Source organism: Mustela nivalis (assembly GCF_964662115.1).
Source record: "Mustela nivalis genome assembly, chromosome: 6".
Classification (NCBI taxonomy): domain Eukaryota; kingdom Metazoa; phylum Chordata; class Mammalia; order Carnivora; family Mustelidae; genus Mustela; species Mustela nivalis.
The window spans coordinates 8,874,588-8,899,894 of record NC_139025.1 but is presented as its reverse complement, the minus strand read 5'-3'; the positions used below and the strand labels follow the sequence as shown (position 1 = coordinate 8,899,894).

The 25,307-nt window shown below is 35.4% G+C and overlaps 1 protein-coding gene across 4 annotated transcripts in view; it reads left to right on the top strand.

Annotated features, from left to right (window-relative positions):
- The window catches only part of PAPOLA (poly(A) polymerase alpha), a 57,043-nt gene that overhangs the window by 24,684 nt on the left and 7,052 nt on the right, over window positions 1–25,307 (top strand). For 2 of the 4 annotated variants that reach the window (XM_082733227.1, XM_082733225.1), the window contains exons 10-19: window positions 1,010–1,082; window positions 2,404–2,524; window positions 3,447–3,531; window positions 8,493–8,546; window positions 9,061–9,180; window positions 11,072–11,181; window positions 15,154–15,275; window positions 19,045–19,187; window positions 21,801–21,898; window positions 22,124–22,344. In XM_082733227.1, the coding sequence (XP_082589353.1) occupies window positions 1,010–1,082; window positions 2,404–2,524; window positions 3,447–3,531; window positions 8,493–8,546; window positions 9,061–9,180; window positions 11,072–11,181; window positions 15,154–15,275; window positions 19,045–19,187; window positions 21,801–21,898; window positions 22,124–22,344 (1,147 nt within the window). Of the gene's footprint in view, window positions 1–1,009; window positions 1,083–2,403; window positions 2,525–3,446; window positions 3,532–8,492; window positions 8,547–9,060; window positions 9,181–11,071; window positions 11,182–15,153; window positions 15,276–19,044; window positions 19,188–21,797; window positions 21,899–22,123; window positions 22,345–25,307 lie in introns of all 4 variants that reach the window. The other 2 variants (XM_082733226.1, XM_082733224.1) reach the window with 1 other exon arrangement.

Genomic DNA, 25,307 nt, shown 5'->3' with positions numbered 1-25,307 from the left:
TCATTTCACCATGTTCACATTTGTCAATCATTATTTCTTTTAAGAAAAGTAAGCTAAAAAAATGATTGCCAATTCATATTAGTTGCTCTGGCCTAAAAGATTAGGTTTCTTGGTTTTTAATCAAATTGATCTTTGAGATCTGTCTTCCCACTCAGTACTTGCCAAACCTTGTACCTCCTCCCTCTGCAAAAATAGTTCTTTTTTAGTTATTTTATACAAATTTAAGTTATTAGAGATTTATAATATAGAACTTTGCCCCACTTTTCAGTACACATTCTGTTATATACAGATCTGATAGTGCTTAATCATATATCAGTTTTGATGAGATGGACTAAAGAGTGTCATAATTTCTGTAATGCTACACATACATAGTAAATAATATTTCTAAGAAGCTAAGCTTACTACGAAGGATGGCAAATATTTTTGAATTTTTAATCTCTTCGCTAAAGAACTGAGGTAGCTAACTCGTAGAATGCGTCTTGAAAACAAAGTTATTTGTATCACAAAGTTTCATCACACACATTCATGTTAGAGCCTTTAGGTTGTGAGAGAAAATTTCCCTAATCCGTCTCTGTAATTATTCATATTCCTTTGCCGAAATGAGTTAACTTTTTCACCCTCACTTGACTTTGGATGTAGCCAGTATGAGGCTAGGACTTTTGTCTTCCAGGAGGGGTTTATCCTGTTGAAGGTTGAGGTGAACACATCAGATGTCTTGGGATAGTATTTTCTAATTTAAATAGTGCTTTTTCAGTTCTTTGAGAGTCAGAGAAGATGTATGACTTACCAGCCTGAGAAAGCTACCAGATGGTTTAAGTTGATTTCATAGTTAAAGGAAAAGTATTTGAAGTCGTCTTAACATCAACAGATTAGGAGTAAAAGATGATAAATATCAAGAGGGCAGAATGAATGAAGAAGGATCACCTTCACAAATGCTGTATGTTTAACAAAATACGTTTAGATGGTAATATCCAATAGTCTTATCAAGTGCTACAATCTTTTTAAACAGGGAATGGCCAAATCCAGTGCTATTGAAACAGCCTGAAGAATGCAATCTTAATTTGCCTGTATGGGACCCAAGGGTTAGTGTATTATTTTTTCCCCTACAAATTTGCACTGTGCAATAACGAGTAAAAATCATCTGCATAATCTTCAGGGAGACCTCCCGTCCTTTTATGTATGAGTGGACATGTCCGTATTACACTTTCTTTTAGATAACCTCAACTATAATTGTCCTCTGATGTGAGAAGCATAATTATGTACCCTGTAAACTCCTTTTAATTGTACATAGTTTATAATATCAAGTTCACTAACATTTTTAATTTATTCTATATAGAACTACCTTGTAAGTCAAAGTTTGTGTGGGCATTTGTGCTTAAAAAAAATAAAAGGATACTCAAAATCCCTGTATTTTTTTATTTGATCTAAATATTCTGTTAAAATTGGGTTGTGGTAGGAAAACTGTTTAACGTTTACATGTGGCAGATAACTTCTGAGCAGTATCACTCTAATTACTATGATGTAATTGTAAAAATTGGTTTGGATATTTCAGATTACAAAAACGTGGTTGGGATAAAAGAAGAGCTTCTGTTCTGCTTTTGGGGAACCGCTTATGCAGTTTAGATGTTAACAACATGCACTTTATTAATTGATAAAAGAAATAGAGGTTTCAGTAAGACTTTTAGGTCTATAAAATTCTATTTTTCTCCAGTAATTTCCTATTTTATTACAGTATTGAAAATTATGACCGTTTTAAGTCTGTTAATTACATCAAGCTATCCGTTTTCAAGTTTTCCAAACCTCAGTCATTTAATTTTGGAAGGATGTGAATTGATAGTTTCCTTTGTGGAAATATGTCAGTTATCATTAGTATACAGGTTAAGATAAGTTACTAAGTAATTTCATTTTTTCTTAAAATGATAACACAGATAGTACAACCTCAGAATGTTTTAAGAAGCTTATGCTTCCTATAAGTTAATGATGTATTAAAAATTATGTTTCCATTTTGTTTAAAATTTGTTTTGCACAGAACACTATTTAGTATGACCTTTTTAAAAAGTGTAATTGTGTGTGCATCCCCATTTCTGTTGTTGAAAAAAGAAAAACTAAACATCAGTAGATGCTCAACTAGAACCTTTTTTGCTTGGCAGGCACACTGTTTCTAGTAAGATTGCCAAAATAGTCATGCCCAAATGATCGAAGCAAACCTTTAGTTGAGACCAAATCTCAGATTCTGTGAAGAATTCCTATAAAAACAATGTCGCCTTCCATGGTTTTTCTTTCTCAACTCCAGCTATGAATGACGTAAAATGTAATCATTGGTTCAGTTTAACAAGGGGTAAAAAGTCCAAGTGTCTGTTGCATATGTACTTGAAGAAACTGATTGGCTGTTGTTGTATGTAGGTAAACCCCAGTGATAGGTACCATCTTATGCCTATAATTACACCAGCATACCCACAACAGAACTCCACGTACAATGTGTCCGTTTCAACACGGATGGTCATGGTTGAGGAGTTTAAACAAGGTAAGTGTTTATCCTTATGCTCTCCTTTGTACACGAAGGATCTACATACCATTGTAGACCCAGTAGTTGGCTATGCAGTTTTAAATGAAGAAAGCAGTCACTGAAGTGGGTTTTGGTGTTTATTGATTACAGTATGTATTTGAGAATTGACTAGAAAAACTCAGTTTTTATCCTTTGAGGCCAATTATTTTTGATTATAGACTAGAAAGTTAACCAGTTTAAAGCTCTCCCCTTAGGTGGCCCTTTAAGGGCTACTTTTAGTGCTGTGCGGTTGCCTTGTAAAGTTTTAAAATGATACCAGCTTGTCTCCACTGGTGACAAAAGAGATGCTTTTAGCAAGCTATATACTTTGAGTAGGATTGGGGCCAAAATGCCTGTTATTTGGAAGAACCTGTAAACTTTCTGAATCCCAGCAGTACTGTTCCAGTTTCATTGCCAAAAATGGTCTTTGAGGGAAGTAGCTGGAATAGGATTATTTGATTTGATTGATAATAGTCATGGAAAGAGAAGTAGCTGTACCACTACCAACTTCAAACTTAGGAGTGTAAAATTCTTTTCTCTTCATGGGAGAATGTTAGAAACATCAGGAAGCTTGTTTTTAGAGAGGCCAGAATCAGAGCTTATGGGAAATTTTTCTTTCTTGGTTAACTACAGTGCTTCACTTTTCGGAGAGAGCCATCCTATGAGCATGGCATTTAGAGTAACGGTAATTTACCAAAAATTTGGCTCTCAAAAACTCCTCCACCTTCTTGAAAAGTGTTTATGTGAGAATCTCTGTCTTCTAAGGTCATAGACTGAAATTGCTGTTTGTTAAAGTTACGATTTTAGGATTATAGTGAATGCATGTGGTATGTTTAAGATCTTTAAAATTCTAGATTGTTAGACTGAAGCATGCCAACATTCTAATATGTTTTTAATTTAGGTCTTGCTATCACAGATGAAATTTTGCTGAGTAAGGCAGAGTGGTCCAAACTTTTTGAAGCTCCAAACTTCTTTCAAAAGTACAAGTATGTATTTTAAGGCATGTCAGACATGTTGCTCTCTTAAGTAATGGTTTAATGGTAGCGTATGTGACATCTCTTCTTGCTAGACTAACGTAGTTTTAAAATTTTCCTTTAAACATCTTCCGTAGAATTTTCCTTCCTGTCACAGAGGGTGTACTGTTTTTAGTAAACCCTTTATTTTTCCTTTGTTGAGAAGTGTAGCCCCTATAGTTTGCTGCCTGGTGTAACCAAACTCCTACATTTGTAGCAACGCTAGTTCTGTAGGCGTCTTTAAGTCATCACCAGAACACTCAATCCATATGCCTTGGCAGAGGAGTGAGCAGTTAAAATCTGTAGTTACTGTTCTCTCTTAGGAAACGAAGTATTTTGCAAGTTCTGGAAACTTACCATTGAGATTCTATATAACCATAAGCAGAGCTAATAAAATGCGGACATAGAGTCAGTGAAGTGTTTCCATTAGTTATAGCACATGATTGGCCTACCATTTTCCCCTAATGTTAATAAAGCCCATCAGATATTTCTACAAATAATTTTCTTGGAATCTAAGTGGGTGTAATATTTTTTACGAATGGTTTTAATATAATGATTTAATACCTTAGTACAGGATAAAAGCCTGATTGTGTTGGTTTTGATGAAAATTGTAAGCTATAATAAATCTTACTTTTTAAAAAAACAATGGACTTGCACTTTTATTTGCCCTGAGCTGAAAACTTGCCAAAGTCCCACTTAAAATTTTTTTCTTTAATGCTTGAAACTTTCCTGACCATTTGATCTTGTGTTGGATTGTGTTTTGTAATAATCTAAGCAAGATTGCTTTATGCTCTTTCCCCAATTAAAAACAAGAATGATGACCTTCATGATGTCTCTGTGTTTTGTTTCTGTATCTTTTGCATGAAAAAGCAATATGGAGCCAGCTTAATTGTTGTGTTCTGGGAGCACTGCGTTGTCAGTAAATATTTAAATAGCATAACATTGAATGCTCTTGTTTATTACTTATTCCCCATAAGTTGTGCTTTTCCATTTGGCGGATAACTTTTTTTGTTGTTTTTTTATTTTAACTCATGTTGAGGAAGTACCTTTGAACATTTAAACTAATAAACACATATTCTGATATTTAAGACTACAACATCAAAGTATGTAATTGCTTGTATGGAGAATAAGGAAGAAACTGGTTTTTTAGAAAAATACCAGCATCTTTTAATACCTGAGAATCAAAGACTAAGCTAGTCATTCTTTTTCCCTGTCTCACTTCCTCATAGGACTAAGGTGGGTAGAAAGAAGTTTTTGAAAGTACTCAAGTGGCTTCCTTTACTTGAAAGATTAATTGTTGAAATTGAAACCTTGATAGTGTCGTCTGTTTGAATACAATACATTTGCATTACCATAACTTCAAAGGTTTTTTTTTTTTTTGAACCTTGTTTAATCTTTAGTCTTTTAGAAGTTTTAAGTTGTCCTGTACGCCAAATAGTACTTAAAAAGTCTTCAGTGGACTGAATGAAGGATTATAGATTATTGTCTTTAGTGAGTTCTCTTGAAACAAATCATTTTAGGTGATCAAAAACAACTTCACAAGTATGATTAGGTTTGAGGAGGTAGCAACAAATAGAGGAAATTCTATCATAAAATTTAAGTTTTAGCTGTGAGTCTCGAGAAAGCAGATTTGAAAACGTGACAGTAAGGCGCTAGTTTTATCTATATCAAATCCTGTTTGTATTTTAACTTCTCCAAAAATGTCATCTCTATAAATATCTAGTGCTTACTATCATTAGAATGTAGAGGTAGTCATTGATTTGAATTTTTCTTTTAACATATCAAATGTAATACCCCCCAGATCGGCTGTACATCTGAATTGAAATCCTTCGTTTTCTCTTGAGTCTAAGTTGGTTAAGCCTTGTTTGAAGTATATCCTGAAAGTAGTGCCATTTGTTAAATATTAGATTTTAAATTGTAATATACCTACCTATCATTCTCAGAAGGGAAGGAAGCATGGGAAAATTTCATTTTCTTAAAAAAGCAGACAAGTCATCTTCCAGGAGATCTCAGTGTTCCTTGAGAAAAAGGGGTAGCATTGCTTTGTGCAATTTTAAATAATTATAAGAAGACATTTTTCATGTTTTTCCTTTAAGATAATTCAGGTTGACACGTAGCAGTAAAATCATCATTCACATAGGAAATGTGAATACTTACTTCAGGTATTTCATTTCACTAGGAAAAAGAGGAAGGAAAGGTAATAGCAAGAGGCCAGCATGTTTTCTAAGGTATAAGATTATTCATGATTTCAAGGAGTGTGTGTGAATAGACGAATTTAGCCTTAAAATGTTTTAAAAACTTAAAATATTGAACTTTAATTCTTGGGTCCCGAGTTACTTAAAAGGATTTTTCTCCAAAGATGATTAGATTTTTCAGTACACATATTTGAGCTATAATCTACCCAGGTAAAATATTAATGTGATGAAATGGCCAGGAAACCTGCTTACATGTTGTTTTTTGGGTAAATAAGGTATTTGTTAGGTTATTAGGTAATAAAAGCTGCTAAATTGTTCTTAAGAATTTTTAAATAGGTTTTAATTCATTGGAGATGTATTTTTATAGTAAAATTTTTTACTGGAAACTGGAGATCTTTAAATTTGAGGGAAAGTTAATGACTTGCATTAAGACTTGAGAGTGTCTCCTGAAGGAATTTGAGTATCTTGAGCAAATAAATGATGGTGGCAGTTGGAAATTGGAGATCACGTTTTTTGGGACAGCAATAAAAAAAAAGTAGTCTAAATTTAGAAATAACTTCTTGGTCTCTCTGTTTTCTGATAGGGACCTTAGGAATTGAATACCAGTTCTGGTTTTTAAAACTTAACAAATTTGGTTGGTATTTTGGTTTCAGTTTCTTAGCCGGATGAGTATTTGTTTTATAAATGGATTCCTAATGGCAGGTTGTTTCTATTAAACTTAATTGTATTTTATATATCCTTTTTTGCTTAAAATTGCTTAGATGTGGCTGAGTAAAGGACATAACCACACTCCCCAGGCCTCCCTCATTACAATAAGTACCAAAGGTGAACTTTTTAAATTTCAAAATTTTAAACTTTGAATTCCACCAAAATTTTGTTCAAATGGATTGTATGTTTTGCCTTTGTAAATAGAGAATATTGTGCATCATTTGTTGAAGACTCAGGTGGTGATTAAGAACATCCATTTAAATAGTGTGGTAAGAGTAGTTTAGGGACTGAGAGACTTTTGTCCCTGTCCTAGGTGAATGCAGACAACTTTGCTTTTTGTGCACATGCCTGCTTTTTATAGTTTGTTGTCTCTCATTGTAAGTTGTCGCGCTTCTGTCAGAGAGCTCTTCTCCATCTTCCTCCCCACCCCCCACCTGCCCAATCTGCTCAGGTTGCTGACTGAGCTCGTGAGGATTTTAGTGCATTTAAGAGAATTTAAGGGCTCTGAAAGTGGGTTTCTGTGTTCGTAAAATGCATGAGCTTTTAGTGCTTTTATGTGACTTTTATTAACTTCTATTTATTTGAGCCGCCTGTGTTTGTTCTGTATATTTGGTTTGATCCAAATAATACTGAACAAATTTAAACTGGTGGTAAGGGAAGTATTGGTCTATATGGATTTGAGCTGCATATTCACATATGTCTACATGTTTTCGTATTTATACATACTACCTCTGTTACCTTGTTGATAAATACTTGAAGTTAGATCATTTGAGCTTCACTTTTTCCCTGCCACTAAGAGGCATTACCCTATGTTACAGATGACGTACATAAACAAGTCTCACTTGGCTTACATAGTTAGGAAGAATCATAACTGTTTTTCAATTACTTAATGAGAGTAAATAATAAGTAATCAAATGGAGTATTTTAAGGAAGAATGGTTAAAAAATGCTTTAACTTGCCAAATTCCCACTGTCCCTAACCTAAACATCTCTCTCTTTCTTTCGCTCTTTCTTTTTTTTAATGGCTAATTTGAACTGGGGTTATTAGTCTTTTTCTGGCCTAGGTCAGACATTTGGTTTTGGTCCGAAACCTTATTTATAATATGTGAAAGATAAGGGTTTCAGCCTTTTTAAAAAAAAAGAATTAACTAATTAAAAAATTTCCATCCTACTCTGGTATTTCAGACTAGTGCCCATACTAGGTAATGTCAGTTTGCTTTTTTTGTGAGGTAGTTTTTCTAGTAAGAAGTTTGGCTTCTTGCACCTCTAAAATGGGTTCTGTGGAAGAGTACGTTGGACTGGACTTTTTTAATATCATAAAATTACATGAATTATACTTTAGTTCTAAATAGTTTGTTTTAAAAAGACTTAAATTTTTAGTATTTGGTTATGATGGCATTTTATAAAATGAAAACTTGCCTTTTCTCCAATTTAATGGGATTGGATTCTGCATAAAAATCAGATTTCTTTGCTCTCATGTTAGTCATGTCTGCCTTTTAATAGAAATTTATGGTGTTATTTGAAAAAAATCACGAGGCCTGTCTTTAGTATTCAGTTTAATTTTTGCTATCTATTAATTTGAGTTAAAAAGCATGGTATGTTTGAACTGTTTTTGAGCTTACTGATGTAATATGTATAATTAATGATCTTGTTTTTGTGGCTAGAGGCTTGGTACATTATTTCTGTTAAAAAAACTTGGTTTTAATGGATTATATTTTAGTGAGCAGCTTATAGATATAAAGTATTCCACTGGAGTCTTTGAACCAGACTATCAGTTAATGTTTGTTTATTGTTCTTGAACTAAGCTGCTTTGGGATAATTTATAAAATCACTCTTTTTCAGAACAACTAAACCCACCAATAGTTAGAAACGAGGAATTGAGCTTTTAGGATTTTATGTATATCTTAAGATTGCAGTCCCCCTTGCTAAACTGATACTGATCTAGAACTGTCACAAAACTTACATTATGGTGTTAATATCCAGCACAAAGCAGTTAAATAAAATAAATAGCATGTTGTCTTTATCTCCAAAGGCATTATATTGTACTTCTAGCAAGTGCACCAACAGAAAAACAACGCCTAGAATGGTGAGTATAAGATTAGACTTTACAGAGAAAATAAGCAAAAATCAGATAGCTTCAGAACACAACAGATGGGAGAAAGCTTGTCCTCCCATTCAGTCTGGTTTTATCCAAAAATGGAACTTTCCTACTTGTAGCAAAGTGTAGATATTTGGGGATTCATCCACAACTTTGTTTTTTGTTTCCCTTACGGACATCCATATATTATTAACTATATTTAAAGTTCTTTGTTTTAGCTTACTGATTTTTTTTCTTTTAAATATTTGCAGGAATGTCTTTTGTAACCTTCTTAGTTTGAAATGTGGCTTGATTATCCTTCCTCAGTTTTGCTTCAGCAATTTTGTTTAGAGTCTAAGACTGGTTTTATCTATGCAAGTTCAGATGGTTGAACTGCCCTCACGTGTATTTAAGTATCATCTTCATTTTACTGCTTGGTGTAAACGTATTTGACTTTGTGCATTTTATTTTATTTTTTTAAATTAACCAGAACTTTCATTAATACTAAGTGACATTTGTTCAGGGTGGGCTTGGTGGAATCAAAAATCCGAATCCTGGTTGGCAGTTTGGAGAAGAATGAATTTATTACGCTGGCGCATGTGAATCCCCAGTCATTTCCAGCACCCAAAGAAAATCCTGACAAGTAAGCAGTCTTCTAATTTCATCTAGTTTCCTTCTCTCCTTTTTAACTTGTGCTCATAGAAGCTTAGGCAGTTTTTAATAACTAGAGTCACCATTCTGTTGATCATATATGGCACAAAACCAATTTGAGATTCGTAGATTAGGTTTTCCAGATTGGAAACAGGAGAAAAATTATTTCTTGAGAAAAATCAGTATTAAAATACTTTTCTTTGATAATAGTCTAATGATATACCTATTAATTAATTAGAGTTCAAATGATGCATATCTGCCTTTTAGCATTTCTTGAAACTTCTCACCCGTGGTATACATTCATCAGAATAGCTGCTATCCCAAATATGTCTTGCTTTTCATCTTAATTTTTTGAAAGAGAACATGCTTTAAATTTACCTTGCAGGGGCGCCTGGGTGGCTCAGTGATTTGGGCTGCTGCCTTTGGCTCGGGTCATGATCTCAGGGTCCTGGGATCGAGCCCTGCATCGGGCTCCCTGCTCCGCAGGAAGCCTGCTCCCCCCCACCTCTCTCTCTGCCTGCCTCTCTGCCTACTTGTTTTTTTTTTTTTTTTTTTTAAAGATTTTATTTTTATTTATTTGACAGAGAGAGATCACAAGTAGGCAGAGAGGCAGGCAGAGAGAGAGAGAGGAGGAAGCAGGCTCCCCGTTGAGCAGAGAGCCCGATGCGGGACTCGATCCCAGGACCCCGAGATCATGACCTGAGCCAAAGGCAGCGGCTTAACCCACTGAGCCACCCAGGCGTCCCCTCTCTGCCTACTTGTGATCTCTGTCTGTCAAATAAATAAAATCTTTAAAAAAAAAATTTAAAATAAATTTACCTTGCAAAAATCTGATTTGTGTTAGATTCTGAAACACTGGGAAGATTGGTTAATAAAAGGCTCCCATTATTCTTTTAAGGGTCTTTCAGTTTCTGGTTCAGTTCCTGTATTATTTACTTGAGATTCTACTTTGCCTATACTTCATTGCATTTGGAAGGTGAAGGAAGTTAAAAAAGATAAAGTAGCATTAAAGAAAGATTGAAAAGTATAGGAGAACTGATCGTTTGAGATTTTGTGACCGTGGTATGGCCATTACTCTTATTTGTTGATAGAGATTATTTTCTTTTGCAGTCCTGTGAAAGAGTTGTTATGTGAGTTTTTTATCACTTTTTGTTGCTGCAGTCTTAATTTATTAAAAGACTGATCCATTCAGCACATAGATTATTGAATGTTCAAAAGTACCTGAATCACCCATTGTTCCTGCTATTGTGCTGTAGTCAAATTACTTTCATGTCGTCTTTCTTCTTTCTCTTTTCTAAAAAACGATTTATTTGTTTTAGAGAGAGAGAGAAAGAGAGAGCAGGGGTCAGGGGAAAAGGAGCACAGGGAGAGGGAGAGAGAAACCCAAGCAGACTCTGTGCTTAGTGCAGAGCCCAGGGCTTGGCTCAGTCCCGTGACCCATGAGATCACAACCTGAGCCCGAACCAATGGTCAGATGCTCAAACCAACTGCACCATCCAGGTGCCCCTCGTGCCACCTTTTCAACTGAGTTTAAAAATTTTAAGGATTATATGTTAAGTTCTAGTTAAAATTTTTGTCTAGAATACTCTCTCTCTTTTTAGATTTTTCTAAAATGCATTATTCCTTTTCCTTTGTTAGTTTGAACATAATTTTGTTGTGCCTTTCATACTTGGGATCATCAACATTGGCTCTTAGTACCCTGTGTATATAGTCATAGGAATATGAAGGACAGGCATTGGGGGGATAGTTTTGATGGAATTTTGGTTTAGAACTTCACTTAGTTTGCTGACACATTTGTATTCCACATACCTCAGGTTGTCAACCACATTGATAACATTTTCATGAAGTCTTGATAAAATAGTAACACTTTTCTTACTTTGCAGGGAAGAATTTCGCACCATGTGGGTGATTGGGTTAGTGTTTAAAAAAACAGAAAACTCAGAAAATCTCAGTGTTGATCTCACCTATGATATTCAGTCTTTCACAGATACAGGTATATCTCTCCTTGGATGATCCAAACATGTAACTTGCATATTTTAATTTGTCTTCATGTGTACCATAGTAATATTTGCAATAACTGTTAATTTACTTGGGAAAATTAAACAGTGATTATCAGAATAATCGTAATGTTTTGGATTAGTTATTAGTTTCAGTAATGTCTAATGTATAAGGAGGGTTTTTTTGCATTGTAGCTTTAAAGTTAAGTAGGACCATTTTAATGTATTAACAGTTATTTTTGAAGTTAGAAGAGAATTTGATTTTGTAGAAGACTGAGTCTGTGTCTGACTGCCTCAGTAATCTTGAACCTTAGCCATTGACAAGCTAGACATCTGGTGATGTGAGGAAATTTTATTCTTTGTATCAAATATATAGTAGACTCAAGTGTTGATTCACAGGTAGAGTATCGGGTGATTAGAGCTACATTTCAGATTCACCCATACCCTGAGAGAGAGAACTGAGATAGAATAGTTTGTCTAAAGAACAAATAGGTGTAGTTCACAGAAGCAAAGGCTATACACAGATGTACAACTTTTCAAGGGAATGGTAAACATGTATAGAGACAGAGATGAATGTGCGGGTGTGGCGACTAGAAGGTGGTTGCACTGTGTGTGGGATCACTAGCAGTGTGCTGTCCCGGAGCTGCTCCTGGAGGTGTGGTGCTGTCCGCTGTGATTCTGACTATCAACAGCCTTGCTGTTGGTGATACAGTAGCAGTTTAAGTTTTCAAATGAGACAAGATGAACTCTAAATGAGACCCATGGTAGTTGCCTCCTTGGAAAATTCAGATTAAAAAGACTCTGTTTTTATGAAAAATTGAGTTGATTTCTCTCAAATAATCGATAAGTAGGTTTTTCATTTTTAGGAATATAAGTGGCAGATGGCACAATTCTTAGTGAGGAACACTGGGAACACTGAGGGATATTTAGTGTCCCTAGCAAGTAGTAACCCTTAATAACTGACAACAAAAACACTCATACACATTTTTTTAGGGTGAGATTTGGAGGGTGGTAACTCCATTGCTGAATAGTGCATAAGTGTTTTTTTCCAGAGTAAAAATTCTGATGTCATCTTGAACTATAAACTAAGAAATTGTGTAGAGATACTTGAATTAGAAAATCTGTTTTGTGCATTTCATCCTCAATTTTTTATCCAAGATTGTGCTAATGAACCATCAGGATTTTCAAGGAATTTTTATTTTGGGAGGGAAGTGTTCAGTTGTCCTGGATCTTGAAACATTTTAATGGAATACTTTGTGGGATTTTCTTTTTTCTTTTCTTTTCTTTTTTTTTTTTTTTAAGATTTTATTAGAGTGTGAGTGAGTATGCACAACCCCGCACAAACAGGGGGTAGGGGCAAAGGGAGAGGGAGAAGCAGACTCCCCGCTGACCAGAGAGTCCCATGTGGGCCCCATCCCAGCACCCAAAGGTTACGACCTGAGTGGAAGGCAGATGCTTAAACGATTGAGCCACCCAGGCTCCCCCTTTGTGGGATTTTTTCTGTTTTTTATTTTTATTATTTTATTTATTTTTTATTTTTAAATTCAATTAACATATAATGTATTTATTGGTTTCAGAGGTAGAGATTAAGTGATTTATCAGTCTTCCATCACACCCAGTGCTCATTACATCACATGCCCTCCTCAGTGTCCATCACCCAGTTAGCCCATCCCCCCACCTTTCTCCTCTCCAGCAATCCTGTTTGTTTCTTATTCTTAAAGAGTTTCTTAGGTTTGTCTCCCTCTGTCATTTTGTCTTGTTTTATTTTTTCCTCTCTTCCTGCATGATCCTCTCTTTTGTTTCCTAAATTCCACATACCTGCGAGATCATATGATGACTGTCTTACTTTCAGATGATTGACTTACTTTGCTTAGCATAACACCCTCTAGTTTCGTACACATTGTTGGAGATGGTGAGATTTCTTTTCTTTCTTTTTTTTTTTTTGATGACTGAGTAGTATTCCATTGGATATTCACACCACATCATCTTTATCCATTCATCTGTTGATGGACATCTGGGCTCTTTTCCATATTTTGGCTTGGCTCTTGTGGACTTTGCTGCTATACACACTGGGCTGTACATGCCCCTTCAGATCACTACATCTGTATCTTTTAGGAATACTCAGTAGTGCAATTGCTGGGTCTTGGGTAGTTCTGTTTTCAACCTTTTGAGGAACCTCCATGTTGTTTTTGGGAGTGGCTATACCAGCTTGCATTCTTTGTGGGATTTTCTAATAAAACATTTAATATGTTCGGTACTCAAATTCTTACTTCCAGTCTCTTCCAGCTTCTCTTTAGATCTTTTTGATCTCAGGTATTGGCAGCTATATCCCTGTAGTTGTTCAAGCTAGAAATCTTAGAGTCCTCCTTGACTCCTGTTTTTCTCATAATTTGATGAAGAGTCCTTTTGTCTCTACTTTTAATATCCGTTGAAATTCCTGCTACTAATTGCTATCTGCTGCTTTCCCACTAGTCCAAGCCATTTATCATTGTTCTGTTGTATTACTCTCATTAACTATAGTTTCCTTGGTCTGTCCTAGCCCAGCTACTAATGGTATAATGGTTATTCTCAGCCAGCATACGAAATGATATTAAGCCAGATCATGTCTTGCCTGCTTAAAAACTATAATGGCTACCATTCTCATTTGGAAAGAAGTTCAAGTCCTTCCTTACTGTGGTTTGCAAGCTTTTACCTAATCTGGACTACTCATTATGTCTCCGGCCTCATTTCCTGTTTTAAGTTTAAAATCCTTTATCCATATGTCTTGGGGCCAGAAAGGTAATAAAGTTAGTAATATTCCTTGTAGGGCTTGGAGCAACATTTGGTAGTCAATGACAGTTAGCATTTCTTCAGGGAACTGTTCGGGATTCACATTAAGCAAAGGTAGAGACCATATAGCCACAAATAGGTTAGATCAGGGTTTGTTGTTACCAGATGAGTTTTGGTGCCAATTTTGGGAAGAACTTACGTTTTGGGGGCTTTGGGGATTTCTAGAATTGCTCTTAAGGGATTATGGATTTTGATTTTTTTTCTTCTCTCCAAAGGCCTTTTTGTTGTTCTTCAAACATCCCAGACATGCTCTCAACTGAGGACATTTTGTCTTTGACCTTGGATCTCCCTGGAATGCGGTTCCATCAGTTATCTTTGCTTACTTCACTTTGATTTCAGTCTCTGCTCTGATGTCCTCTCAGTTTCTATGCTGAGCTTCTTGTTTTCTTCCCTACTCAGTTTTCTCCATAGCACTAGCATCATTTGATATGAATTTTTTTTTACTTTGTTGTTTCCTGTTTTTTGTATTGTCCCTACTAGAATGTAGACTCGAAGTTCTTTTGGTCTCTCATTCTCTACTGTATCCCCCATGCCTGGAACAGTGCGAAACAGTATAAGTGCTCAATAAATAATTTGTCATATGACTGAATGAATTAATTTTTCCATTTGGGGATATTCTGGAACTAATTTGGATGAATTTATTTTTAGCATTTTCTTTTTGTGCCTGTGACCTCTGTTATTTGAGTTATTGTACAGTAGAAGATGGTGAATACTTAAAGTTTTATCCTGCACATTTTTGAAAAGGTATCTTTGGATTTAGTCAAGTTTGACTTTTGCTGCTTTTGTTACATAATTGGGCTAGAATTTTAAATAGTGGTAGCACAAAAGGGTATGAAGAAGCCCCCCCCCCCAAATTCTGCTGTTTTTTAGAGTTCCTCTTTAAAGTTATTATTTTAAGAGTAATAAACTGGAAGAGTTAGTATACTTTGTGCTTTTATTCATTGTGTAGACCTCGTGGTATAAAAGGTACTTAAGAGTTTGATTAGGCAATGGATTATGTCAGATGAGAGGTAATTTTGGCCTGATAGTTTTATGCACAGGATTGATAGAAAGTGATCCTTACTTAGAATAGCTTATCCTGGTTTAACTGTCTTTGTTAAAATGTTTTCGTTTCTTGTAACAATTTCATAATTGTGTAGTTTATAGGCAAGCAATAAACAGCAAGATGTTTGAGGTGGACATGAAAATTGCAGCAATGCATGTAAAAAGAAAGCAACTCCATCAGCTACTACCTAGTCATGTTCTTCAGAAGAAGAAAAAGGTAAATTTAGAAAGTACTTACAAAAGCATTACTAGCATAATGTTTTTACTGTGTTCAGCCTATCCCTACTTCAGCATTGAGACTCTGTTTAAGTCATGCTTGAAGTAGATCACAGCATTTAAAAAATCTGTTCCAGGGAGCAGTTCCAGTTTGTGAAACCTTGCTCCCAGTCGTGTTTCTTGCACATACTTGGAGACCTCAGACAGACTAGTGGTGATGCTTTCTGTCCTTATTTTACATAGACTTATAGTCTCTTTCAGAGTCTATTTAATACCCACATCAGTAGCTAATTTCCTTTCCTTTAAAAAGTAAATTATGTAACATGTGGATAAATTACATGACTTTTTATAAAATGGCTTTGTTTGATTAAGAGTATAGATGTGTATTATTAAAAAATTAAGTTATTGAATATAAAGATCACAAACAGAGGTGACCAGAGTTAATGTTATGTAGCATGTCGTTCTGGTAATAGTGCTTCCTGTCAAATAACTTACAGCCTTATTTTTCTTTAATTTATTTATTTACTGACTTACTTATTACATTTTTTCTTTAAATAACTATAAAGGACATTTTTTTCTTATTAAAACTTACTGTAAAGGACATACTAGAATTTTAGTGCAGAGATGACAGTTACATTTTTACTTTATGTGATTTCAAGAATAAGTGGCTAATTTCTATAATGGAATATACATTGCAGTGAAAATGAATGGGTCAGAGCTACATATATTAGTATGTTCAATTAAAAGGTTCTGATGAATATGTATTATTTAATAATTTAATAATTTTAATTTTATAAGTTTAAAAAATGTAAAACAATATATTATTTAAGAGAATATGAAAGAAAAGTGTAGCATATAGTATGATATAAGCATCCAAATCAAGGCAAAGAACTTTGGAGTAGATAGGCTGGCTCAGTTTCAGTTCCACTGCTTCCCTGCTGTGACTTGTGCCACCTGTATAATGAACATCACGTTCTGGATTTGCTTCTTCTCTAAAATTAAGATAATTTCCTCATTAGATATTTTGTGAGGATGAAATGAGTTAATACCTGTAGAAAGTGGTTTCGACTAGTGCTTTAGCACATAGCAAATGCTCGTATTTGTTTCTGTTGCCATCACCATAACTTGGGGGTAGAGGTACTTGCTTTTTGAGTCTGGTCTAAAATGCAGTTTTAAAAGGCACTTTTGTTTTTAAAGTAACTTGGTACATTAAAGCCTTTATGTGACTTGTTTTCTTCTCATCCTAATGCTTTTATGAGTTAACTAATCTAGAAAGTGGCAAAAAGTACTGTTCTTTTCTCAAGCCATTTTATTTATTTGTAATAAAATATACATAAAGTTTGCCATTGAATGATTTTATTTTTAAACTAAAATAATCAAGCCAGACATTTGTCTTTTGATTGCCCCTTGGTGTTATTAATGAGTTTAAGCATCCATACTTAAATGTGTCTTTACTCCATGTAAAAACATATAAACATTTTGTGTGTTTTCAGAAGTCAATGTAAATAGATTGTTACGTTCTTTAACATTATTTAGCTATTTGTATTTTATTAAAACATCTATTTATATCTGAGGTAATTAGATTTTCCAGAACCCTTTATTCTCCAATTACCTTTTAAAACCCCTATTCACATGGTATTGTTGCTATTTGAAACAACAAAAGTATAGTTTAAGTAAATTTTATTTTTATTCTATTTCTTAAGGTATTATCTATCTAAATATAATCATCTAGAAACAAAAAGGATTATTAGCATTCAGAAATAACTTACTTAGTCTAAACGTTGTTATTTATCAAATAAAGCTTAACTGTACTCTCATCACCCAGTAATAGCTACTTTTCTCATTCCAGTGTGTGTTTCTGCATAGTCTCTTGGTGCACATATGTAATCACATATCATGTATTTTTAAAAGGTTTTTGATGGTACATGCCCTTTTGTGACCTGCTTTTTGGGTGTTTATTATGTGTCCAAATTATATTACATTACAGATACAATGTGCCTGCTTAGTATTTCTTTGTGTGGCTATAGTATGACTATATCTTTACTTTATTTGACATCATTTGGATTATTTCTAAGTTGTAGTGAAAAAACACTTTCTTGTTTTTAGAAGTAGTATCTAGAAATCTAGATCCATGAATCTTTTCTTAGACTCTTCTTGATTTCTTCCTTTTATTAACTGCTGTTTATTTGCAAAGCACTGTATGAATGTTTTTCTATGTTTTTAATGATAAAACAACCCACAGGTATTGTCTAATAGAGGAAACCAAGTGGTTAATAAATTTGCCCATGGTTGTATAATAGGAGATGTGAATTCGACCTAGGTTTCAGTGCACGTGTGTTTATTTCTCTTTGTAGTATGTTCTGTCATTATTTATCTTTTATTAGAAAGTGTGGATAGAACATTTATGGTATCTTGGTACTGAAGTCTCTCGTGCCAAATTTGGTATAGACACAGGCAAAGCAGAGCAACTGTTTTGTGTTCAAACCAGCCAGTTAAAACCTTCAGGTTCATAGATCATCCTCAGCAGTGGCCTGTTGTTTCACAGATGTTTGATCACCTGGGCAGGAAGGTAACTATGTAGATTTCGTGTAATTTAGTTACTGTACACTGGTGGAGAATGAAATTGGTAGCATTTTTGCATAGGAAAGAAGCTCATTAGAAAATTCTTTTCACAACTGACTTCATAAACATGTGGCATTACCTTCTCTTCCTCTCCATTCTGCCAGGTCTCATCTTCCCCATTTGATTAATATTGATTTATGTACAAAAGTAATGTCTGTAGTGCTAGATCAAAGAATGTCTTGTCCTTTGGGGAACTGGAGCACACACATGCACACACAGACAGACACACGAATGGGAAGTGGGTTTTTATCAGCAATGCAGTCATCTCCATTAAAATGTTTCTGTAGATAAGTGGAGCACCAAGGCTAAAAAGTATTCTGGAGAAAAAGTTGAAGAAATCAATTGATATTGCAATACTACTGATTGTAGAAATGGAAACTAAGTTCTTTAAAAATCATGCTTTATTTGGGTTTTCCTCTATTAAGTAACATGTTGAGTGCTTTGATTTTTGAGAAGCACGACTAGCATTAGGATTTACATGTGGATATTAGGTTTCACTTTCAGGAAGTTATTTCTGCTGTTTCTATTTTCACAGGATAATTTATACTATTAGATGTACCGTGTTAAAATTCTGAGTTGGCAGTCAGAGCACCAGAAATTCTTTCTTTTGGGAGAGCCTCATTCATTTATAGATGTTTAGAAGTGGTACTATGCTGTACTTATTTGATTATTTTTTTTGATATTACTCAATTTTATGTTCATTGTAGAATAATTAGAAATTGGTCACAATCCCCAAAGCCAGAGATATTCATTGCTAGTATTGGGTTTATCGTTAAGACTTTTTCCCTTCTATGTGTATGTGTCTGTATATATTTATAGTTGTCTGAGTTAAGATTCATGTGTTTTCACATTATAGTGCTTTTTAGTGTGCGGTGTATCTTGTGGAGAATGCGTCCTTTTAATGTAGCATTCCTTTCTCCTATTTTCTCCCATGGAAGAATTGTAGAGTAGTCAGGCCTCTTAAAAGTCAGAAGGTGTGTATCTATGAAATCTTCACCTTATATTATAAGTCAGCATGACACTTCTGAGTTTTCATGCACTTACTGATTTATGCTGTGTAGTAGGAATCATTTTTCAAAGTAAAAGATGTTCATGTTTCAAAGATGTGGGTGAAATATATATTTGACTAAATATTTTATTAATTGCAGCATTCAACAGAAGGTGTCAGATTGACGCCTCTGAATGACAGCAGCCTCGACTTGTCTATGGACAGTGATAACAGCATGTCTGTGCCTTCACCTACGAGTGCTATGAAGACCAGTCCATTGAACAGTTCTGGCAGCTCTCAGGGGTAAGGAAATTGAGGGCGGGAAGTGGACTGCCTGTTCGCTAAACGCATTTGATGAATCCTCTTTTTAGAGTCTTCTATTTAGCATATTATTTTTATTCCTTCTGATTCAAGATAGCAGTTGAACTTATCTTGGGGGGAAAGTAATTTTTTTTATCCTATTGTGTTGTACTTGTATTCTGTTTTTGAGACAGGTGTATCTTAATTCAAATGTGAATGAATGTTAGTGCTGTAATCCCTCAGATTTCACATATAGATGGTCCCTGACTAACATGGTTTGACTTAAGATGTTTTGACTTCACAGCGGTATAAAAGCAGTACACAGTCTGTAGAAACCATAATTTGAAGTCTGAACTTTGACCTTTTCTAGAGTAGCAGTACACCACCTTATGATAGTCTCCTGTGGTACCTGGCACAGCAGTGAGCCATAGCTCCCAATCAGCCCTTCGCTCCCAGGGTCAGCAGCCAGTACGCCCACAAGCATTCTGCACCCCTGCGGCCATTCTGGTTTTCCCTCTTAGTACAATATTCAGTAAATAACAGGAGATAGTTAACACTTTTTTATAAAACAGGCTTTGCGTTAGGTGGTTTTGCCCAGTTGTAGGCTAATGAGAGTGTCCAGAGCATGTTTAAGGTAGGCTACGCTAAGCTGTGATGGTTGGTGGTTATGGGTATTAAATCATCTTCGACTTAAGGTATTTTCAGTTTATGGTGGGTTTAACTGGACGTAACATCATCTTAAGAAAGATCTGTATTGAGGCTTCTCCTGCCTCCGGGGAGTATGGTGAATGGACAAGAGAATGGACAAGAGGGACAAAATCGCCTTTCTGTCCTGGGGCTGCTTACATCTGTATAGCTGGGGAGCAGATGTGTGGACATACTAGGGGTCTTCTAAGGAAGGTGAAGGTCTTTGTAGGCTGCTTTTATTTACAGGATTTTTTTTTTTTTTTTTTAAAGAATTAAGTGTCTTTAGAATCATTTAACACAGCTAAAACGAAAGAAATAACATGGCTATGGTGGCAAGAACTAGAACACAAAAAGGCGTATTTAGGTTTAATCTTCTATAAATTTTTCCAGTGTATCCTTGTAGAGTCTTTTTTATTTTTAATGGCAATACGAGGTTACCTTCAAAGGGATTTATATAAAAGCCTTTTGTATTTTGAATTCATGCATATGTATGTGAAATAGTAACTTCAGAGTAACTGAAGTAAGTAAGTAACTTCAGAAGCTTAAACAACAGTTTCCTGTGTAATACTGAGTAACATCTGTAAATAAGACTTCTGGATTTTAAGTTTGTATATTTGCTTAGCATATTTTGAGTATTTACTATGCTCTAACCATTTTGCCAGCTCTTTCTAGTTTTCTTTCTGCATCTGTGGTGGTGCTCTGGCCAGCTCTTCCTTTCTGTTTAGATCATTAGATGTGTGTGCCTTTGAGGATGCTCTTGTCCTGGCTCAGTATTCTCCCTGGGGGAGTGGGATCATCTGCGCTTGTTGACTTCATTTACTTCTGTGTACCAGTGAACGCCAAAACTTTTTTTTTTAAGATTTATTTATTTGGGAAAGCATGAATGGGAGGGACAGAGAGAAAGGAAGAGTGAGAATCCAGCAGACCCTGTGCTGAGCACAGAGCCAGAAATAGGGCTCAATCTCAGGCCCCCAAGATCATGATCTGAGCTGAACCAAGTGATGGACACTTAATTGACTGAGCCATCCGGGCGCCCCCGAACTCCAAAGCTTTAATAAGCTGACGGCCCTGGTTAAATGCAAATGTCTTGTAGGCACCAAAAGTCGAAGTCCTTTCTTGCCGCCACCTTGTCAGGATGTCAGTGTTCCACAGTTGCAGAGTGCCAGCTGTAGCGGAGGGAGTGAGAATAACCAAAGGACTTTGTGCTTTTATTTTTCTTGCAAGGGGTAATTAAAATGAGATTATTTAACTGCGATAGGATTTATTTGAGACAAAAAAGTTGAAGAGATAAAGGATGGGTGATTTCAGTTTCCTGAAATGACAGGAGGGAGTAGGATCCAGAACATAGAAGAGGAGGGATGGCTTTGAAAGCCTTGTTGTTTATCTGGGCCACCGGTTTGCTTTTAGGGTGTCACGAACCTTTAGGAATTTATTTCTGTTTCTTAGACCATCTTGTTATTCATAGCCTTTGACAGGATTTTCTTAAACCTCAGATCCATTAAGTCTTTGCCCCTAAATCAGATACAGATTGTTTTTAAAACTGTCCTGTTTAATAGGCTAGTCACTAGCCACATGTGGTGATTTAAATTGATTAATATTAAATAAAATAAAATACTCAGTTGCTCACCAGCCATATATCAAGTGCAGAGTAGCTTCATCTGTATGGTGACTACCGTACTGGATAGCACAGCTGTGAGACATTGTTCCAGAGGGTTCTGTGGGATAGCACTGCTTTAGAGTAAGCGCTTTGGGTTGTTGGTCATATTTATCAAATAAAGTCAGTTACTGATGTATACACAGAAGTAAAATGAAAGAATCCTTTCCTTCAAATAATAATTTCCATATTAAATTTTGTTACGGAGTTTTATACTTTCCTGTTTGCGGTTTTCACCTTTTTTTTTTTTTTTTTTTTAATTTTTCTTTTAGCAGAAACAGTCCTGCTCCAGCTGTAACAGCAGCATCTGTGACCAACATACAGGCTACTGAAGTTTCTGTGCCACAAGTAAATTCCAGTGAAAGCTCAGGGGGTAAGGAGATGGGGTTGACAGACTTGAGAATCCTTACACCGTGTTTGGTGTTAGCCTTCATTTTGAAGGGTAGCTTTATTTGTTAAGTGGTTCGAATTCAATTTTTTAATGTTACTGTGTTATTATCGATGAAAAAATAAAACTCAGACTAAAAGCTTTACTTGTAACTTGCTGTTGACAGGATTTACTGTAATTTTTCTGGTGTTCATGTACTTCCCTACTTAGGTACATCGAGTGAAAGCATTCCTCAAACTGCCACACAGCCAGCCATTTCGCCACCACCAAAGCCTACGGTCTCCAGAGTTGTTTCTTCAACACGTCTGGTAAACCCACCACCTAGACCTTCAGGAAATGCAGCAACAAAAATACCTAACCCTATAGTAGGAGTCAAGAGGACGTCCTCACCTCATAAAGAAGAGAGTCCTAAGAAAACCAAAACAGAAGAGGTATCTATATATTAGTTAGCCATGGGAATATCAGTCTGCCTATTTTAAAGTCCAATAGAAGAAAATCTTTGCGAGCCAAAATTAAGAGCAGCAAGGAAGAAAGCATTTAGAAAATGTTTAGGTAGTGCCTTAGGGCCATAGTCTCTCTTCACCCTTCTACCGTCTCAGTGCCTATCTCGTCCATAAAGCTGGGCCTCATTTAAACTGAGCTTGTCTAGTCTATAGCACAGTTTAGCATGTCATCTCAGTTTCTTTTTCTCTCATAGCTGTATCTTTTATGTGTACTGATTCTTTGATAGCCCCTTTGGATATGGTTCCAGGATCCAAGTAGAGTTTTGGAGTTTCTTACACTGTACTTGGTGTTACAGGGTTACTGAGAGGTTTTTAGGGAATTCTTACTGAATAACTGGCCAAAGTTTAAAGTCAGATTAATTTTGAGACCTTGAATAACTGCTTCCTCCAACCCTTCAGGAAAATTTTCTCACAATACTTTCACTTTTTATAGTGGCCAATTTGCCTTGCCAAAGTCTCAGATAGTTTTAGGGAAACCATTAAAAGTGTATGTTGATTTTGGTGTGTGTTTTGAAATATAAAACAGAAGTAAGTAGGCTTGTCACACAATTTCATTGCTCCCTGGACTCACTCTCCTGTTTTTTTCCAGTTAGTAGGACAGTCACTGTTGTCTCAGAGATGACAGTCGAAAAACTAATTTCATTGTGATTTTTGGTTGAAATTTTGTTCCTTAGGAATTTACTTATTTCATCAAAGCTTCTTTAGAATGGGGGAAAAAAATCTGGATTTTTCTCATGAGAGTGTTTTGCTCTGTAATAGTGAAATGTTATTGTCACTAATTTGTAAGTGTTCTATTCCCCAGCTTATTCTGAAGCGTATTGGTTTAGATTTTTTTTTGAATATGGTCCCTATTAACTGAATATGAATAACTTGATGAATTTTATCACTCTAATGGTCCTGAATTAAGAATGATTATATCATATCATGCTTTACAACTCCTATCCTGAAAACCCATCTGTAGTTAATTCTTAAGGCATTGATTTTCAGCCTTGCTTGTATATCAGAATTTTTCAGAGTGATTTTTCCCTTCTTCCTAATAGAGATTTTACAGCCTCCTCCAGATACGCTGAATCAGAGACTCCAGAAGTTAGGCCTGGGAATCTTTTATTCAGACCCCCAATGCTGCATGACTGTGTTGTGCAGCAACCTAAAAGTGTGCTGGTTTTGGTGAAACTGCACATTTTGTGTGTCTCTTGATACTTGTTTGGAATTTGGCAGAGCATTGCAGAATTCAGAATTCACATTTCTTTTGATCTTAGTAAAGTACAGGTAAGGATAACTGGAGATGCCTATTCATTCTGTTTACTTCTGTTAATGGTTTAATCCCTTAATGGCTCCTGAGAGCTCTGACCCATGGAGTACCGGCATAATGTTGGTAGTTTCATTTGCACTTACCTTAGTAGAAAACACTCCTGTTTCCTGTCTAGATACGAAGGCAGTAGGATTATAGGATTTTTTAACTTACTCTGGACAATTTTAAGTCTATACACAAGTAGAGAGTCATTTTCGCTGCAGCTTTGGGAACAGTGGGCTTTGTCACCTTCATTCTTTGGGCCTTTTCCATCTCCCTCTGTATTACAGAAATTAAAAATCCAGACCTCATATATCATCAGTATTTTTTAAATCATGTATCTAAAAGATAAGATTTACAAAAAAGAAAGCATAAACAAACTAAACTTACTCTGCTTAGAAAAATCAAATATCTAGTCAGTGCTCAACTGACCCCCATTGCATCATCAGTGATTTTTTTTTTTAAGTCTTTGTTCCATTCTGTAACTGTATAAGATCCCTGTATAGCTGTTGATTGATTTCTCTTAAGTATTCTTTAAAACCGACTTCCCTCCCTTTTTTCCTTGCAATTTTTTTTTTTTTAATGTTTTCTCAGAGTCTGGGTTTTGTTTCTGGCAGCCTCATGGAGTTGACTAACAAAAACAGCTTTATGATATACAAGAGACGTGAGGGTCTGAGGTATCTCACAGGCTGATCTCCTCATTGCCCAGAAGGAGGAGCTTGAGTTTCGGTGGTTTTTCTGTTTATAAAGCTAATTAAAGTCAGTCAGGATTAGAACCCAGGCCTAAATCTCATGGTGCTAAAGGAGAAGATTATTATGAATATCATCACTTTGGAGTTCTCCTCAACTGGATCTCTTATTCTCTGTTAATGAGTACTTGGTAATAGAAATTTTAACCAGAAAGAAACACTGGTCTTAATTAATCATGCGCTAACATGTGTACAGACAGGTTCAGGGTGCTCAGGAGGTGTACTGCCCCTTGATTTGCATCATAGGCGAAGGCTTTACAGATATGTAAAATAAAAATAGACTAATGTTTGCCCTGGATTGTATGGTTAAATGATGCTACCTATGTATTTTTAAACTTTTTCTTATGGAAAATTTCAAACATGTACAAAATTTTAATGAACAGTCCTGTTTGTATCACTTCGCTTCCACATTTACCGGCCCACGGCCAGCCTCCTCCATCTCCACATCGACTTCCTTTCCCTTGTTATGAAGCAAATCCCAGGCATAGCATTTCAGCCCTAAATATTCTGTGTGTATCTAAAGATAAAGACTTCTGAAAACACAACTACAGTCTATTATCACCATATGTGTGTGTGTGTACATATCTATGTATGTATATGCCAGTATATTTACGAGTATTAGCAATAATTCTATAATGCTGCGTTTCCAGTCAGGTTTGGTATTTGCCTAGTTATGACAAATTTCTGTTCTTGAAGTTTGTACTGTTTGCAGGGTACAAATATAAGGCCCTTATTAGAATTTGTTAACTGTTAAATCTCTTCTACTCATAGAAACATAGTTTCTATGTCTTGTTATAAAGCTGCATTTAAAATTATAATTATGCCTAGTAAATACAGCAGAGAAATTAGGG